At 45.9% G+C, this 18,370-nt stretch overlaps 1 protein-coding gene across 1 annotated transcript in view; it reads right to left on the bottom strand.

Annotated features, from left to right (window-relative positions):
- MYO1E (myosin IE) overlaps window positions 1–18,370 on the bottom strand; it is a 202,075-nt gene that overhangs the window by 114,083 nt on the left and 69,622 nt on the right. Inside the window, exon 2 of the mRNA XM_060005875.1 lies at window positions 2,338–2,481. Coding sequence (XP_059861858.1) covers window positions 2,338–2,481 — 144 coding nt within the window. The remainder of the gene's footprint in view (window positions 1–2,337; window positions 2,482–18,370) is intronic.

The raw sequence follows: 18,370 nt of genomic DNA, 5'->3' as shown, positions 1-18,370 counted from the left end.
GCAACGAAGACCCAACGCATCCAAAAATAAAATAAATAAAATAAAATTAATTAAAAATTAAGAAAAAATAAAATAAACAAATAAAAGCTTCTATGGTAAAATGCATTTGAATGTCCAATAAGCAACTTTATCATTGAAGTTTTGGAACATAATTCAGAAATACGGGAGGGGGTTTCCCTGGTGGCGCAGTGGTTGAGAGTCCGCCTGCCGATGCAGGGGACACGTGTTTGTGCCCCAGTCCGGGAAGATCCCACATGCCGCGGAGCGGCTGGGCCCGTGAGCCATGGCTGCTGAGCCTGCGCGTCCGGAGCCTGTGCTCCGCAACAGGAGAGGCCACAACAGTGAGAGGCCCGTGTACTGCAAAAAAGAAAAGAAATATGGGAGGAACGTATACACTTGCCTTAGTGTACGATAATAATAACTAATGCTTACTTTGTACTCACTGCATTCATTATTTCATTTTACCCTACAACAGCCTCATGTGGGAGGTTTTATCATCACTCCCATTTTACAGGTGAGGAAATCAAGGAACACAGATCACAAAACTTGTGTAAGGTCACCAAGCTCACGCAGATTAAAGCTTGAAGCCAGTCTGTCCAGATTCATCCCAACTCTTCCTGATCCGTCATCGGCCAGTTTCCGTGTGCCTTAGGTCTTGCACATAAAAGTGATTAAAATCTTTTAATAGATGATAAGCCCAGATAAAGTGAGCATATTTCAATTTTTTGACCAAATAAAATGAGAACTTACAACCGAATAAAACTGCTTTCATACAATTAAAGGAAGCTCTGTGCAGGTATCTAGGAGTCAACAAATGTTTTCTGCAAAGGATGAGAGAATAGTCTAGGCTTTGCGCATCATAGGGTCTGTTGCAAATACTCAATTCTGCCACAGTAGCATAAAAGCAGCCACAGACGGTAAGTAACCCAACAAGCATGGCTACGTTCCAATAAAATCCTGTGGTGGGTGGGATTCTGTGTTTAGGCAGTGGGCTTCCACACCTGATCAAGATGCTATTATAACGTGGCTAATGAATCCAAATCTATCTATTAATGCTTAAAAGCAGAGGTTTAGGGATTTAACTACCCAGATATTTGGAAAAACTTCCTGTGGTAAACAAGAAACAGCACAGTATTGGTTAGAACCCTCCAAGTGCCTTGGAATAATGTCTATTAGTATTAACCCCTGGTGAGTTGAACTCCCTCCTCACCAATGATAGAATAGGCAGTCCCTGCAGAAGTACTGCTGCATTGCTATGGGTGCTTTTACCTAAGAGTCAAAGGAGTGGTGTAAATAATAAACAGAAGCTACGAATGGGAAAACTTTACCTTCCCAAGGTTTGGGGGTTAAAATCTAAAATGTATGTTATGATAGTTGCAAAGACTCCACGTTGAATGATCATCCAGAACGCCATACCTTCAGAAGCCACCAAGAGCATCACGGTTAAACTTTCTGGTACTACTACATAGATTTTCACAGACCCTTGCTTATCTATAACCAACTCCACAATAATTCTATTAAAAGAACTTTACATAGTTGCACCAAACAGAACTCCTGGATCCTGTAGGAACTTAAGCAACTATCACAGTTCTCTGTTTATAATGAAGTCAACACACATTTGAATCAAATTTCCATTCTGAATTTTTTAAAGTCCTACCAAAAAAAATGGTATCTGGCAAGCTAAAACTGAAACATAAAGAACTCAAGAATATCAGACATTTTCAACAGTTCATCGTCACTTCTCTCTCATGTTTCTTTTCATGAACATAAGAATGCAGAAAAACTGGCAAAATGGCATATTTTTTTGCATGAGGCAATCTTTTTTAAACCTTTTAAGTCCGGACTTAACTGTCTCTGCTTTGTAATCAGGGAGCGCTATCGACAGAATTCTGCAGACCAGGACATTCTCTAGGAAGAGCACAGGTTTTAGACACCACGTGCGTGGCTAGAGCACTTCAAAGGTACAGTGCCATTGACTGAAATAGAGGAATACTGGCTGCATCTTTTTTTTTTCTGGCCACACGGCGCGGCATGTGGGATCTTAGTTCCCTGACCAGGAATGGAACCCGTGCCCCCTGCAGTGGAAGCACGGAGTCTTAACCGCCAGGGAAGTCCCTGGCTCCATCCTGCTTTTGTGAAATGCCAGGGGAAAACTTTGGCACCATCTCTGCCCTTCCTACAGCCTGAACCAAGGGACAGAAAGTACAAAACCACATTCTGCAATGGTGAAAATGACTTGAGCATATAGTGTCAGTTCAGAATTTCAGATGGATCTCTTATACTAGGACGGACATGTCATCTCACTTAGAAATGTCCAAAGAAACCAATAAAGGATACAAAAATGTAGTCGTCCATGTATCTCTTCTTTAGATTCTCCACGATGGCATTCTCTGTGATCTTGGAGAGCAACACCATGTCATCCACGCCACTGTGCTTGACATTGTGGCTCTGCCAGTGGTACCGGTAGGCACCTTTGCTTCCCTGCAAACAGAGAACACACACAATTATGAGGATGGTTTCTTTTCTCCTGGAGGAAAAACAAAGTGTCACTGAGTTCCCAAATAGTCCTTATATCAAATGAGAATGAGCAAAGCAAACAAAGATCTTGCTATCAACAGATCTGGATTCAGATTTCCGCTTTGCCACCTAAGCGAAGTGGGGAAAAGTGATCTAAGCTTTTGTGTCACTTAGGCTTTTGTCTCTGTAAAGATGGGAGAAATAAGACCCAGTTCATAGAGTTGCGGTAAGGATTAAATAAAACGACATGTAAAGCACCAAGCGGTATCCAGAGTACAGCACAGTAAATGATCAACGGGCTTGGATAATTCCTTCAACCTTATTGTTTTGTAGAATTGACTGGTAAAATAAGCAATGAAACAGAAACGTTCTAGACTTGGCTTGCAAATTATATGACGGAACTCAGAAGTGGAAAGAATATGTATCCCACAATGGCTAGGTCCCACTGTCATCATTTCTCAAGCCATCTGAACTGCTTTCCATCCATGAACTTCCCACTGTCGATGTAATACTGGCCTTCCACATTCAAAAGATAAGCTACATTTTTTACCCTGATCACTGCTATATTAACAAGGAAATGGACAGGACGGCCTCAACACGCTCACAGAACACGCTACGCACAGAAGAACCTCGTCTGATCTCACAGCTTCCTTGGACAGGTAGAGCCCTTGTCTGCTTACTGGATTTACAACTTAACACCACGGGTGGCCTCTGAGCATCCTGTGGCCCGCAGGGCTTCCTATCACTTGGCATTTCTGCAGTGGGATCCCCCATGGGTTGGACTACGTGCCAAGTTCTGGAGCTAAGGGCAGATGGGAGCCCCATTGTGGCTGCATTTGGGGAGCTCATGGTCTCCTGAAGGACGTGAGAGATAGCCACCAAATGATTCATCATTTGTGCGTCAGCAACAGTCAACACGTAAACGCAGGTAAAATGGGTGTTCCAGCAGTGGGTGGAGACTCCTTTGTCCCAGGAGAGACAGAAATCACTTCCTGGAGAAGGTGCCATGTGAAGTGGACGTAAAATATTTTGAATTTGCCAGACAAGACTAGACAAGGAAGGATATTCATTATAATTTACACTCACGGTGCAAAAAAAAAAAAAAGCCAATACACATGAAATAATGACAAATAATACATGGCAAGATATTAGAAGACTCTCCCTTCCCTTCAAGCTCTCCATGCATCCTACTGGACATGTCACACACTGGACAAGCATGGTGGGCATTGAATCAAGCAAGACTGGCTCCTCTCCCTCCTCAGGAGTTTACTTTTTTTTTTTGCGGTACGCGGGCCTCTCACTGTTGTGGCCTCTCCCGTTGCGGAGCACAGGCTCCGGACGCGCAGGCTCAGCGGCCATGGCTCACGGGCCCAGCCACTCCGCGGCATGTGGGATCTTCCCAGACCGGGGCACGAACCCGTGTCCCCTGCATCGGCAGGCGGACTCTCAACCACTGTGCCACCAGGGAAGCCCAGGAGTTTACTTTTGAGAGGAGTTTGGATAAAGGAGAAAAAATTTCTGAATTAGGGTATCTAGAAAGGCCACCTGCTCAAACGTCAAAACTAGGATGAGAAAAGGCAATAGGCTCTTTGAGAGAAGGGGAAGGTGGAAGGAAACAAGATAAATAACATTTTAAATTTCACTTTAAAAAACTGTTTAATGCTTTCCCTGCAGGAGACACGTGCCCTTTGAAATGGCAAAATCTAAGAAGCTCTGGGAAAGCAATTATTAAAAAACCAGCCAAGGAAGGGGCCACCATTGGAAAAGCATAGTGCGATGGGTTCAACCTCCAGAAAGGAGCCACCCTTTCTGGAAAGCTTGCCACCCAGGCTGCCTTACAGAGGGAAACGGTTTATATGATAAATTGGACTTTCTCAGAACCACACGCAGCATCAGTTCCTCAATCAGTTCCAAAATTACCTCAAACCTCACCACTCCCTATTCTTGAGGCAAAGCAGAAAGCACTGGCCACAGCATGACTCACTGGATCTCAATGGAAGAGTTGGGAGATCTCAATCTCCACCTTCTATTTCCAACCAGATAAAGATTCCTGGAGACTCCTCCCCTCCTCCACCCTCCCTGCTTTCCCAGCTTGAATACTCTTTCTGGGCACCTGCAAAAATTACTCTGCATAGAAAACTAGGGTCCTGGAGTAACTAGCCAGTAGGTGTGTGCGTTTGTTTCTTTTTTACCCCAATAAATATCTACCTACTTAAAAGAGGGCAAAAATATTATTTTCTCTTTAAAAATGTAAGCAGTTGAACAAAACAGAAGGGCTACTAATAAGCTGTTATTTAACATGTGCAAAGGACAAGAAATGTAGGGGCTCCGTGTCATAGTGTATGTGTTTGTACTGATCCACAGAAATGCCTTCTCAAGGTAACCCAAGTCCATCTTGGTGCCCAATCCAACTGTCTTTTCTCTCTCTCACTGCAGTGTGATACATTACTGTCTGTCCCATCTCAAAGGTAGTGTCTTCTTCCTAACAGCAGTTACTCCCCAGTGCAACAGGGCTCCTCGTGGAGTGCATTGATTCTCATCGTCTCAAATATCCCTCTGCACAAAAAAGTCCCCGGCTGGGTCTCCAGACTTCTATCTACAAGAGGGTAAGGAACCAATAGGATACCTGACAGTTACTATAAGCAAGGCAATGAGCCATTTGATTTGAGGCAATTGCTTTTTTGCTCTTCCAAACAACCCTATGAGAGAGGGGTTAACATTCCCATGCTACATGCAATGAAACAGACGCCCCAAGCAGTAAGTAGCAAAGGCAAGATGCGAACCAAAGTCTCTATGATTATGAACTCATTCAAACATCACGGGTTCTTCACACTTTCTCCCTAGTGACTTACTGGATATTTCCACATGTTATGTTTAAATGGCAACAGAATGCCATTTATCTGAATTCATCACTAAAAAGACAAACAGTTGGAGGGTCCTCCGTATCCACGGGTTCTGCATCCGCGGATTCCCAACCGTACATCGCAGATAAGAAGGGCTGACTGTATGATGCCATTTTATATAAGGGACTTGAGCATCCAGGGATTTTGGTATCCACAGCGGTCCTGGAACCAATCCCCTGTGGATACAAAGGGAAGACTATACAATTTTTGTTAATGGCCACCTTCTCTTAGCATCAAAGACTAAAACACTGGAGCTATTTTTCACCTGACATATTTCCTATAACCAATTTGGTCACAAATCTCTCTCTCTCCCCCACTTCCTCCCAGGCTATTATAGTTATATATGGGAACTCATTCAATCTTCACAATCATCTCCTATACTATGTATTATCTCTATGTTACTGATTTAAAAAAAAAAAAAAGTAAATCGCCCAAGGTCTTCTAATTGCAGTTCCTGTCTTTAGTGACCCCCACCCTTACTATGCTTTTCTCCTCCCCCTTCTCCATCCCCCCTGCCCTGCCCCCCGAAATTCAAATGCAGTAAAGGGAAGGAGGGAAAATAGCTAGGGATGCTGGGAGCACCTTAGAGCCTTTCAGGGAAGGCTGACCCGTCCTTGGCAATCCACAGAACCCACCCATAGGCAGATGAAAGCTGGGACAGGGCTGGGCTGGGCAGTTCTAGCGGAGGGTGAGAACCGGATCCGGGAAGCTGGAAATGAAACAAGGATGCATAGGCTTTCATCCCAACCCACGGAAGCTTCGAAGTTCCCCACAGTGAAAAAGAACAACTGTTTAATGTTTTTCTATAGGGGACCACAGTGTTTGATCATAGTGTGACTTTCCCAGAAGCCTTCCTTGGAACATAGCCACTGACAGAGAATAAGTGGGGAACACAGTGGGAAACGGTTATCACCTTACAACCCTAGACCAGGGTCCCCAACCCCCGGGGGGGGGCAGCAGACCAGTAAGGGGTCGCACAGCAGGAGGTGAGCAGCAGGTGACCGAGCGAAGCTTCGTATGCTGCTCCCCATGCTTGCATTACCACCTGACCCATCTCCCCCAGCATCCCCCTCCCCAGCATCCCCCACCCCTCCCCATCCCCTCCCCCATCTCCATCCCCCTCCCCGTCCCCTCCATCCCCACCCCCCCCACCCCTACCCTTCCCCATCCTCCCCCCCCCTTGGAAAAATTGTCTTGCACGGAAACCGGTCCCTGGTGCCAAAAAGGTTGGGGACCGCTGCCCTAGACAATGTCCTCAGAAGCTGAAAGTTGCCTTCAGACCACAAACTACTGTCCTAGAATTGTGTGGACAAGAATGGTGTTCCTGGGGCAAATAACCTGGACTTCTTTACTTCTTCCTCCTGCCCCTGACTGGGAGGGTAGGGGCAGGATGGGCTGCCACGCCTGCTGGGAAGACGACCCGAGGGACGGAGACTTCCCCATCTGTGTGAGGACGTACATTTTCCTCAGATGACAGAAGTCCAGTTTACCAGGCTAGCACCTCAGTGAGACTCCACTTCCTTCTTTTCTGTGGGCTTTTTGGATGGGGTAACTCCTTTTAGTTTCCCCACCAAAAAATGGTAACATTTTAAACAAGTAGGGGCACTCAGCGAGGTATTTCATTTCCCAACAGTTCTTGGTAAGTGAAGCGACGCCGTACAAAGGACGGAAAATGGCTGCTAATGTGCCAGCTAAGAAATGATAATAATAATAATAACAATGATAATGATGATGATGATAAAAAGTTACTCTTAGCCCTGACAATGATTACAAATTACGAAAGAGATACTTCTCACTAGGTAAACATTGAGTGCAGACTTTCTCTGGTCCACAGTTACTTCCTAATGATGAAACAGTTGATTAAAAAGCATGGATTCACGTGCAAGTTCTAAAACGTCGGGTATGCGCACATCGATTTAACGGCCCCCGTGTACCCCTCACAATGAAGGGGTGGCACCAAGACACAGGAGTACCTCACGCTGGGGAAGAACCCGGTCACTGATTTTATTTTATTTATTTATTTATTTATTTGCGGCACGCGGGGCTCTCACTGTTGTGGCCTCTCCCGTTGCGGAGCAACAGGCTCCGGACGCGCAGGCCCAGCGGCCATGGCTCACGGGCCCAGCCGCTCCGCGGCATGTGGGATCTTCCCGGACCGGGGCACGAACCCGTGTCCCCTGCCTCGGCAGGCGGACTCTCAACCACTGCGCCACCAGGGAAGCCCCCGGTCACTGATTTTAAAAGCAGAAGCGTCATGAACTGGTGTGTGTTTAGCAGGGTGGGGACTAGGGTGAGCAAAGGGGAGTCAGCGCAGGAAAGCAGGCACTGTTGTCTCCTGAAAGCCAACCTCCACTCCCACGGAGAGGGCCCCAGGGCAGTCCTGCCCACAGCCAGGGCTCTGCACATACTCTCACTAGTGTCTCTGAGCATTTTCCTTCCTTGGTTCATCCCGGAGAGAGGAGACGACCATATACTGGGTAACTACACTTCTTCATACGTCCTTCAGACGCCCAGGAAAGGGAGGCCATCAAATGTGCTGGGTAAACACAACAGGCTCAGTGTTGGGCAGGGCCTGGGGAAGGAGTGGCCATAAACGCCCTTACCCTCTTGTAGAAAGAATACACAGCACAGTATCTTTAGAGAGTCATGTGGAAATAGGGATCAAAACTTCAGTCACCAGGGCTTCCCTGGTGGCACAGTGGTTGAGAGTCCGCCTGCCGATGCAGGGGACACGGGTTTGTGCCCCGGTCCGGGAAGATCCCACATGCCGCGGAGCGGCTGGACCCATGAGCCATGGCCACTGAGCCTGCGCATCCGGAGCCTGTGCTCCGCAACAGGAGAGGCCACAAGTGAGAGGCCCGTGTACCGCAAAAAAAACAAAAACAAAACACACTTCAGTCACAGGACTTCCCTGGTGGTCCAGTGGTTAAGACTCCGAGCTCCCAAGGCAGGGGGCCCAGGTTTGATTCCTGCTCAGGGAACTAGATCCCACATGCTGCAACTACGACCCTGCACAGCCAAATAAATAAATAAATAAATATTAAAAAAAAAAAAAAAAAAGAACTTCAGTCACACAGACCAATATGGAAACTGTTAACTAAACTAAATAAAAATAAAATGCATACCCTCCTTGATCCAGCCATTTTATTTTTAGGAATTTACCTCAAGATCTACCAAGGATGCCAAGATGTATGTAGAAGGTTGCTCACTGTAACAAAGTCTGTAATGAGGAAAACTGGACATATGGATTAGAGACCGATTAGAACATGGCACTCCCTGCAGGTGTTCCACACGGTCATTGAAAGCAATCTGCCTGTGCTGACTTGGAAGATCTTCAAGATCCCCAGTTTCATGAAAATAGCAGTCAATACGTGGATTTAGTATTCAAGGACTGCTCTTGCCTAAACTTTTTAAAACATATGTGCTGGGACTTCCCTGGCAGTCCAGTGGTTAAGACTTTGCCTTCCAATGCAGGGGGTGCGGGTTCGATCCCTGGTTGGGGAGCTAAGATCCCACATGCCTCACGGCCAAAAAACCAAAACATAAAACAGAAGCAATATTGTAATAAATTCAATAAAAGACTTTAAAAAAAAAAAAGGACATCAAAAAAAATCTTTAGGGCTTCCCTGGTGGCACAGTGGTTGAGAATCTGCCTGCCAATGCAGGGGACACGGGTTTGAGCCCTGGTCCAGGAAGATCCCACATGCCGTGGAGCAACTAAGCCTGCGCACCACAACTACTGAGCCTGTGCTCTAGAGCCCGCGAGCCGCAACTACTGAGCCCACGTGCCACAACTACTGAAGCCCGCCCGCCTAGAGCTCACGCTCCACAGCAAGAGAAGCCACCGTAGTGAGAAGCCCAAGCACCGCAATAGAGAGTAGGCCCCGCTCGCCACAACTAGAGAAAGCCATGTGCAGCAACGAAGACCCAAAGCAGCCAAAAATAAATAAATAAATTTTATTAAAAAAAAAAAACTTTAAAAAAATAAAAGACGTGTTATAATTGTTTTCTTGAAAGATACACAAGGTTCCATTGGGGAGAAGGCCTGGGGTTTGGGGAGAAAGGTGACTTTTACTCTCCATTTTAAACTTTGCTGCACAGTTTACTTTTTTATTGCTGTTTTAAACCATATGAATGTGTTAGAAAAATTTAAAAATAAACAGAAATGTTGAATATGATGCCAATACTATCAAGCATTTTCTGGGGGTGATGATTTCCGGAAAACCTGGGACTCAAATGTCCTCAATGTTGTAAGCGTATCACCGCAAAAGGCAGATAGACCATATTCTTATTGTCAACAATGGACAATGGGCAATGCTCTGGCCTGACGAGCTGAGCTTGTTTTTTAATGAGATTTTCTGTCCCAGTGAGTCATAACAGGAAAGGCTTGGAACTATCTGTTAGACGTTCATCTTTTAATCGACAGTCTGGGTATTCTACCTTTCGCACTTCTGCTGTTTGCCTGGAATGAAACACTTCCATTGCAAACGATGGGGAAAAAAAAAAAATCAACCATAAATATTTGTTTGTCTATGTGCCAGGCATAGTAAGCCAGCATTGGGCTTGCAATGTGTTTCAACTTTATGGAACTTAGACCCCCCGCTATTTTGGTGGTATGAAGATGGATGCCTGAAGCAAGCATTTGTGGGTGCTGAACTGCAGTGAACAGAGTGCAAGGAAGGGGTGTTTCTGGAAGAGGTGGAGGGTAGGAGTGGGAGTGGGCAGTCAGGAGCCCACAAACACCCCTATTCCCCTCAACCTTTAAGGTAAATGGAACTGACTTTTACTGAAACCATAAATATACACCGAAGCTTTACATCTCATTGAATTCTCACAACACCTGCAAGACATGAATATTACAATTGCAGTGTCACTATTTTACAAACGGGTAAAGTGAGGCCTGGGATTATACTGTACCAAGTTGCCTCTGCTCGGAGGGGCTGGGGATGGAAAAGTACATGGGGGGCTGGCACACGAAGTAGGAGCACAGGAGGCTCAGTGAATGTAGAGGATGCGTTTATTGGTCTCAGTCACGTAGGTACATATGACCTGATCAAAAGTTGAATATTTGTGTAGCATTTCCATATACATGGCCTCAGTTAATCCCTGGGACAAAGGGCCAGCGCCGAGACTTGTCATCAGGACTTCTGGCTTTCTTTTCTTTGCTCTTTCTGCTACAGCACAGCTCACTTCCGATACCATTATCAAGGCCAAGTGTAGACACTGGCTGTGCTCCGCAACAAGAGAAGCCACCGCAGTGAGAGGTCCGCGCACTGCAACGAAGAGTAGCCCCCCGCTTGCTGCAACTAGAGAAAGCCCGAGCACAGCAACAAAGACCCAAAGCAGCCAAAAATAAAATGAATAAATTTATTTAAAAAAAAATAATAATGAAGATAAACGATTTAAAGTACACGACATGGTGTCAGACACACTGACCTTACCGTGCACCTTGCTGCCATATCCCACACGTGGGGACCCGCTACCCCTCTCTACTGGGCCCATTTCCACCAATTTCAAGTCTAGTCATAGAGAATTTAAATGACTTCTATTTCCCAGACGTATTTTTCTCTGCCGTGGAAAAAACTCACCTGGCAAGACTAGATCCCCCTTTCGGTAGCAGATGAGAGGCTAGGTTTCGTTTTCACAAGTAGAAAGTACTCTGAATTCATGTCCCAAATCCCCTGCACTTTCCATCAGGGGTCCCCAGGGCCCTCCCTCTAGTCCTCTTGCCTCAGAAAACAGCCACACGTGGGACATTTTATCGGTCCCCTGGGTGAGGGCTTGTCCTGAGGCTGACGAGGAAACTCTCTCTTGGGCACCTGCAATTTATTCTTTCTCTCTAGGGAAGCACTTTCTGCAAGTATTATCAGCCCTGTTCTATCGTTCTTCCTCTCAATCTTTAGGAAATCTAGGGTAGTGGCTCTCTCCCCAGGGGAGAATATTCTTCTTGTACAACAGCTAATTCTCATTACATACCAGCACTGTTTGCAACAGTTTTTTTTTTTTTTTTTTGCGGTGCGCGGGCCTCTCACTGCTGTGGCCTCTCCCATTGAGAAGCACAGGCTCCGGACGCGCAGGCTCAGCGGCCATGGCTCACGGGTCCGCGGCATGTGGGATCTCCCCGGACCGGGGCACAAACCCGTGTCCCCTGCATCGGCAGGCGGACTCTCAACCACTGCGCCACCAGGGAAGCCCTGTTCGCAACATTTTATACATGAAAATTTATTTAATCCTCACAACCTTACCAGGCAGGAAAAATGAAGCACAGAGAAGTTAACTAACTTGCCCAACCCCAGAAGCTGGGCTTCAAATTGAGGCCGATTGGCTCTCAAATCTTTGCACTTAATCATTATACCCATTGCGTCTTGTGATAAGCAAGTGGATGTGGGAAACAGCAATAATGCTAGAGATAATAGTAATTGCTTTATTGCATGTTTAGTAATTGCCACGTATCAACTTTTTTTATCCGCACAACAGCGTGAAGCAGATACTTTTATTATTGGTACATAGGGTACCGTGTGCAAAGCCCAGCATCTAGGAGCCCACAGAGCAAGCAGTCTGGCCCTACATGGCCTTGGGAGCACATCTACTCCCTGCCGAGTCCCCAGCCTGCAGGGCAGTGTCTGGCCCACGGTCGTGGCTCAATCAGTACTGGTTGGGCCGATGAATTCCCAGTGGCTTTGGCTCATCTCAGAACCAGGTGTATGTCACTGTGACAGCTGTCAGTGGGGTAAATGGGGGTCCTGGGCCCAGAGTCTGCCCCAAGGAAAAAAGAAGTTTCTAAAGCTTTCCTAATGCCCCCAGCCCAGAAGATCAAACGGAAGAGATGTTGCCCTGAAAGACAATTCTCCTTCTCTTCACTGTCCACTGTCAGACAGGTAAGGAAAACAGGCTAATTTTGACCACAGGGTGAGGACATTTCAAGCTACAAGATAAAATGAATCAAATGGTTGAAATCCCATTATATGACAAATGCTCATTTTACTTCTGCCTCTATTTATATTTTAATCAAACAAATGACGAAGAGTCACACTAACGTCAGCCTCTGTCTTTTCAGCTGCAGCTCTGCTAGTTTGACAACATGTCAAGCATTTATCAGTCCCTTCAGGGACCTCCCTGTCGTCACTCCTGTTTTCAAGTACAAAGGTTGGGGAACACCATTCTTCTTGCTAATCCAGCAGTTTATTACAATCAACAGACTTGGGTTCAAGTATAAGCTCTGTGACCTTGGCAAGGTCAGTTTCATGGAATTTAATTCTTCACAATTCAGGTAGTCTATTAAATTTATATGTAAATGTGATTTAGTTTTTTGCACCTCTACTGATAGGACTTTCATGAATAGATTCATAAACCAAGAAAACAAAATCCTATCAGACTATGTGTCATAATTTTTGGTTTGAAAAGTACAGTCCCTGAAGCAATGGTAGCTGTTCAGTAAATTTTTTTAATTGAATTAAGAAGCCAAAGTAATGATGCAGACCAGCTGGAAACACCGGGACTGATGGTTCTTATTCATGTTATTAACTGAAATGGAAAGAGAAACAGGGAGATAATAGAGCAATTCCTTGTCACTTAAAATGAACTATTCCTCTGTACTATGGAAGAAATTCTAACTTAAACACCATTCTGTGGAAAAGAAAAATATGTAAAGACTTAGCAGACTGCAGCAGAATTGATATCAACCTAATTAAAAAGTCTTCCAGGACTATCATTCACAGCATCTTCCTGCACTGATTACAAAACGTGTATTATTTATGTCACGCAAAATGTTGGAGGTATGACAACACAAGAGAATCAACTCATTTGATGTTTTTTTAAGTTTAATTTTACTTTTTCTGAAAAATGAACTGTTTGGGCATATCTGAAGGAGAAAACTCAGGATGTGTGCTTCAGAATGTGATAGGTGGGGAGAAGGGAGTGTGATCAGGGGTCTGATCAGGGGTGTCTTGGGGGAACGGGCAGCCTTTGTCGTGGATTAGCCATGGGGGATACTAAGTCCAGGATAGAAGCCGAGTGCAGGGGCGAGGGGCGTCCCCCAAGCACCACAGTCACTAGCCAACGACGAACAAAGAAATACAGAACTGAGAAATGCCTTCAGCACCTTCCCCTGGTTTGGGCGTGGGCACAGCTAGACTCTTTGCTTGCTTGATCTGGCCTGAGCTGCAGCACAGTGACGCCACGTTCCTCTAGGGGCAAAATGCAGCCATAAGGCGTTTGTCCAGGAGCTTTTAGGGTACAAACCAGACATGTTCACCAGATCCAGAGAGATCTGGGGCCACAGAGAGGCTGGCTGTCAGGGAGGCAGAGAGGAGGGTTCTGTGGGCACATCTCAGGGGGAGAAGCCACCAGAGCACCCCTAAATGGCACTGCGGGTCGGTGTCCCCAAGAGTCCTGCAGGCTCAGGACAGCTCCACGTGCGAAGATAAACACTGGGTCCAACCTCTCACCCCTTTTATCACCTGGTGGAGGACACAGGACCCACCGAGCCATTTCTTCTCATGACCCAAACCTTCACACTTCAGCAAGTATGTCTCCTGTTATCAGCTTCTCTCTCAGAAACCACAGCTGAACTGCGGAAGGCCAGTACCAACTAAAAAGGAAGCCTGAGGCTTCCCTGGTGGTGCAGTGGTTGAGAGTCCGCCTGCCGATGCAGGGGACATGTGTTCATGCCCCGGTCCGGGAAGATTCCACGTGCCGCGGAGCGGCTTGGCCCGTGAGCCATGGCCGCTGAGCCTGCGCGTCTGGAGCCTGTGCGTCCGGAGCCTGTGCTCCACAACGGGAGAGCCCAGAGCAGTGAGAGGTCCGCGTATTGTAAGTAAGTAAGTAAAGTAAGTAAGTAAGTAAGTAAGTAAGTAAATAAATAAATAAATAAATAAATAAAATAAAAAGGAAGCCTGTCATGAACTACAGTAAGGACCACTTGAGTCACGGACTGATGCCTTACAGGCAAAAAAGGGAAGGGGTTGAAACAAACTACAAAGGAAGAGGGGTAAGGAAGGGGCATAATACTTCTACGTTTACATTCTGAATCCGAACATGTTATAGCTGGAAGGGGCCTTGCCTATTCATCAACCAGTCCAAAGCTCTTACTGTACAGACGCGGAGTCTGAGGCCCAGAGAAGCTGTACGTGTCCATGGTGCAAGCTACTTGGCAGCAGAACCAGGACTAGAACTCGAGTTTTCCAGCTCCCAGTCCAGCCCTGGGTGGCCCTCTACCGCCAGCCCCTCCCCAGCAAGCCTGTATGTAGCAAAGGTTTTGATCACCCACAAAAGTTCTGGGAAAAACAATCAAATGAGTCTAGGCATTTAAATATTTTAAATTATTCAAATAAACATTATCATTTGTGAACCACGACCTTCTGGCAATCAGACTGCATAAAGGCACTGGTGTCCATCCAAATAGTAAATATTTGAAGAGCTTAATTTCTTCCTAGGTTTTAATAGTAAGATAAATGTAGGGCTTCCCTGGCGGCGCAGTGGTTGAGAATCTGCCTGCCAATGCAGGGGACACGGGTTCGAGCCCTGGTCTGGGAAGATCCCACATGCCGCAGAGCAACTAGGCCCGTGAGCTACAACTACTGAGCCTGCGTGTCTGGAGCCTGTGCTCCGCAACAAGGGAGGCCGTGACAGTGAGAGGCTCGCGCACCGCGATGAAGAGTGGCCCCCGCTCGCCGCAACTAGAGAAAGCCCTCGCACAGAAACTAAGACCCAACACAGCTAAAAATAAATAAATAAATTACATTAAAAAAAAAGATAAATGTAAATAGAAGTTTTAATATCTGCTTTCTAGTGGGTTATCTTGTATGCAAAGGTGCATGGAGTCGGCACTTTGGGGACCACTTTCCTAATACCCCTTGCCTTCTACCCAAGACACAGGCCTCTGTTTAAGGAGGAAAGAAAAGTCAAAGCATTGGCTTAAAAATCGGAAACAAGTGGGTAAAGGAGAAAGGCAATCTCCAGAAAACGTGGGGAAATGCCCACAGAAATTGGAAAGCTGTAATCTAACTAGAGATCTCTGTAGAATTCCATGTGCTCCTTCCAGTAGTAACTTTCGTCTGCCAGAATCACTAAAATTGAAAACAAAACACAAGTTAACCATATCTGATGTGATTATGAGGCCAGGGTGGGTCACACCAGCTTAAAGTTCACAACTCCATAGAAAATCCAAGAAAAGTTTCTGTGATTGTTACCCACTGCTCATTGTGTTCTGTGAAATATAGTACAGCATCAAAAAGGCAACCCACGTCACCTAGAGGTGTGGCCCACAGTGGTCAGGGAACAAGGAACGAGCACTGCTTCTCCTGACACCTACTATGTGCCAAGCACTCTGTTAGGTGCTTTGTTTCATTTGTTTTCAAAGGAATTGTAGAATTGGGGAGGTACCATGATCCCCGTGTAACAGATGAAAAACTTGGCCAAAGAGAGTCATGGAGTCCAGATCTGTACTGGTGGGTTTGGAAACCCACAGCACCTTCCGTGAAGGCCATGGAAGACAAACAAAATGGACTCCCCACTCTGTGAAAGTGGGTCAAGGGAGTCGTTCTCTGACAGCAAGGTTCCAAATGCAGTGCCTGGAACTGCCTTTTAGGTCCCACGTGGCAAGATGGATGAAGTATTAACCCCGGCTCGGGAACAGAGATTGCTGCTCTCAACAGGGGCGGTTTAGGCACAGGGAGGATTGACTCCTGCAAAGATAACTGGTGTCGTGAGAGGCCTCAGTGAAGTGGAGAGGCCAAAGGGTTGGAGCCACCCTGTGACACTGGGCCTCTGCCTTCAAAGGACTCAACGGCCAATTTCAAGGCCAGAGCCCCACACCCTGGTCTTCAGTAAGGGCAGGCTTCTCATTCAAAATTCTTTTGGGACCAGATAGATGATGGTTTTCCTTTGTGGCAAAGGTGCCTCTCAACACAATAAAGACACTCAGGTTAAAAATAACCTCACAGGGCTTCCCTGGTGGCGCAGTGGTTGAGAGTCTGCCTGCCGATGCAGGGGACATGGGTTCATGCCCCGGTCAGGGAGGATCCCACATGCCGCGGAGCGGGCTCGCTGAGCCTATGCTCTGCGATGGGAGAGGCCACAACAGTGAGAGGCCCACGTACTGCAAAAAAAATAATAATAACCTCACAGAAATTCTCGCTCAGCCAAAATGATCCCAGCTAGGGATCCGCTGGAGGAACCTGTTACAGAGCTTCCAAAGCCAAACCACAGCCGCTCCCAGCCCTGCAAAGAGCGGGTAACAAACTCTGGTCTTCCTTGTACTAGGGACGGGAATGAGCGTCAAGAGGGCTGGAATTGACACACAAATGATCCCAAAGCAGTAATAACAGAAATCACTTTATGCAAGAACCGAGACAAACCGAGGCTGCTCTCAGTGTTAGGTAGAGAAGAGTGTGCCCACCCAGTTAGATAGAAAACAGCGTGCTCACTTTGGGGCAGGACAGTGAATAGAAAATCAATGTCAACATCACCGCCTCACAAAGAGGGCTGTGCTCAAAACCTGCCAGCAAGACCACAAGTGGATTTGCAAAAACATTTGCATGGCTTCTGGTTGCAGAAATGCTGCAAGGATTCGTGCTACAGTCTGCTCCCAAGTGCACAGAAGTTCCTTTCTACCCGAACCCTGAGACCCAAAATATGAGGAAACGTAGCGCCAGCGGTTCTAATGTTCTCCCTGGCTGTGACCCCTTCTCTTCCTGGGAGTTGGGCCAAAAGCACAGTATTACTTACTGATCAAATAACCAACACCCAAAGATACCTGGGAGTGACCACGCATCAATTAAGGTTCACTGGAATCAAAAGCAAAATGGAGTCACCATTTGCTTGATGGAGGTTGGCTGGGTTTAAGGTACAGAAGTATCTTAGCTTTGCACTTAGAAGAAAAGCTCATTTCAATTTCTTTTTTTTTTAAATTGGGTGCAGCAAGAAGAGTACAAGGTTAGAAAAGAGACAAAGAGCTTGAGATCCTGAGAAAGATAAAAGGCAAATGATTTAAATTAAACATACGGGAAACATTAAAGAAGGGAAGGGCATGAAACAACCCTAGAGATATAAACATACAACAAAGAAAAGTTGTTTGATCATGGGGTAAGCCGTGTGAATAAATAAAATACCGTAAATGCACTAAAGGAAAAAAAAAATTAAAGAAGAAAAAAGTTTCTTTCCAACCTCCATTCTAAAGAAACCACAGTTCTTTTGCTTGGTACAACTACTGCTCACATGCTTAACAGCTAAATTCAGCTTTGAAAACCCTCTGTAACATTCTCTAGTTTTTTTTTTTAAAAATGTAAGTGAACCAGTCATTTACTATCAGAGGATAAATTCTGTTTAGTGGGTGGGTTTGTTTTGAGTAGCTGTGAATAAGGGCAAGGGTGATTTTATTTTTTTTTCCTGTCATTTAAATTTTCTCCCTTAAAAAAAAAAAAAAACAACTGTGGCTGTCTTACAGGCAAATCGATCGAAGAGTGGTTTGAATATTTTTGAACAAACCCCGTCTGTGTTTCCCTTGTCTCTAAATCAAAAGCCCATACCACCTTTTCTCAAAGGTATTTCTGTAGCACTTTCTGGCTGAGTTTGTACACCCCTATAGAATTGTTACTATTATTTAAACTTCCATGAAATGCACTTCAACTGGCAGGCATGTGCGTCGTGAAATTAAAAGTGTGTTACGGGAGAAACAAACCTTAAGTTGGGCACAAGGATGAACAACGATGTGCAATGCTACAGATGGCGGCGGGAGCCTGAAACAATGTATAGTTCCCTTCTATTCTGTTTTGCCCCATTGTGTTCTGAATAGACCAAATCACTGCCCAGCTTCGGGGCCCCACCACTGAAAGGCCCCATTGTAAGTGATATGCTTTCCAGAGCAGAGTGAAGGTTGCTGTAGTAACCTTCCCCATGAATTTCCTGACCAGGGTGATGAAAATCGCAACTAAATTGTGACAGGACTACAG

The sequence above is a fragment of the Delphinus delphis genome, chromosome 2, assembly GCF_949987515.2.
Source record: "Delphinus delphis chromosome 2, mDelDel1.2, whole genome shotgun sequence".
Lineage (NCBI taxonomy): Eukaryota > Metazoa > Chordata > Mammalia > Artiodactyla > Delphinidae > Delphinus > Delphinus delphis.
The sequence above is the reverse complement of the archived record's forward strand: the minus strand, read 5'-3'. Positions and strand labels throughout refer to the sequence as shown.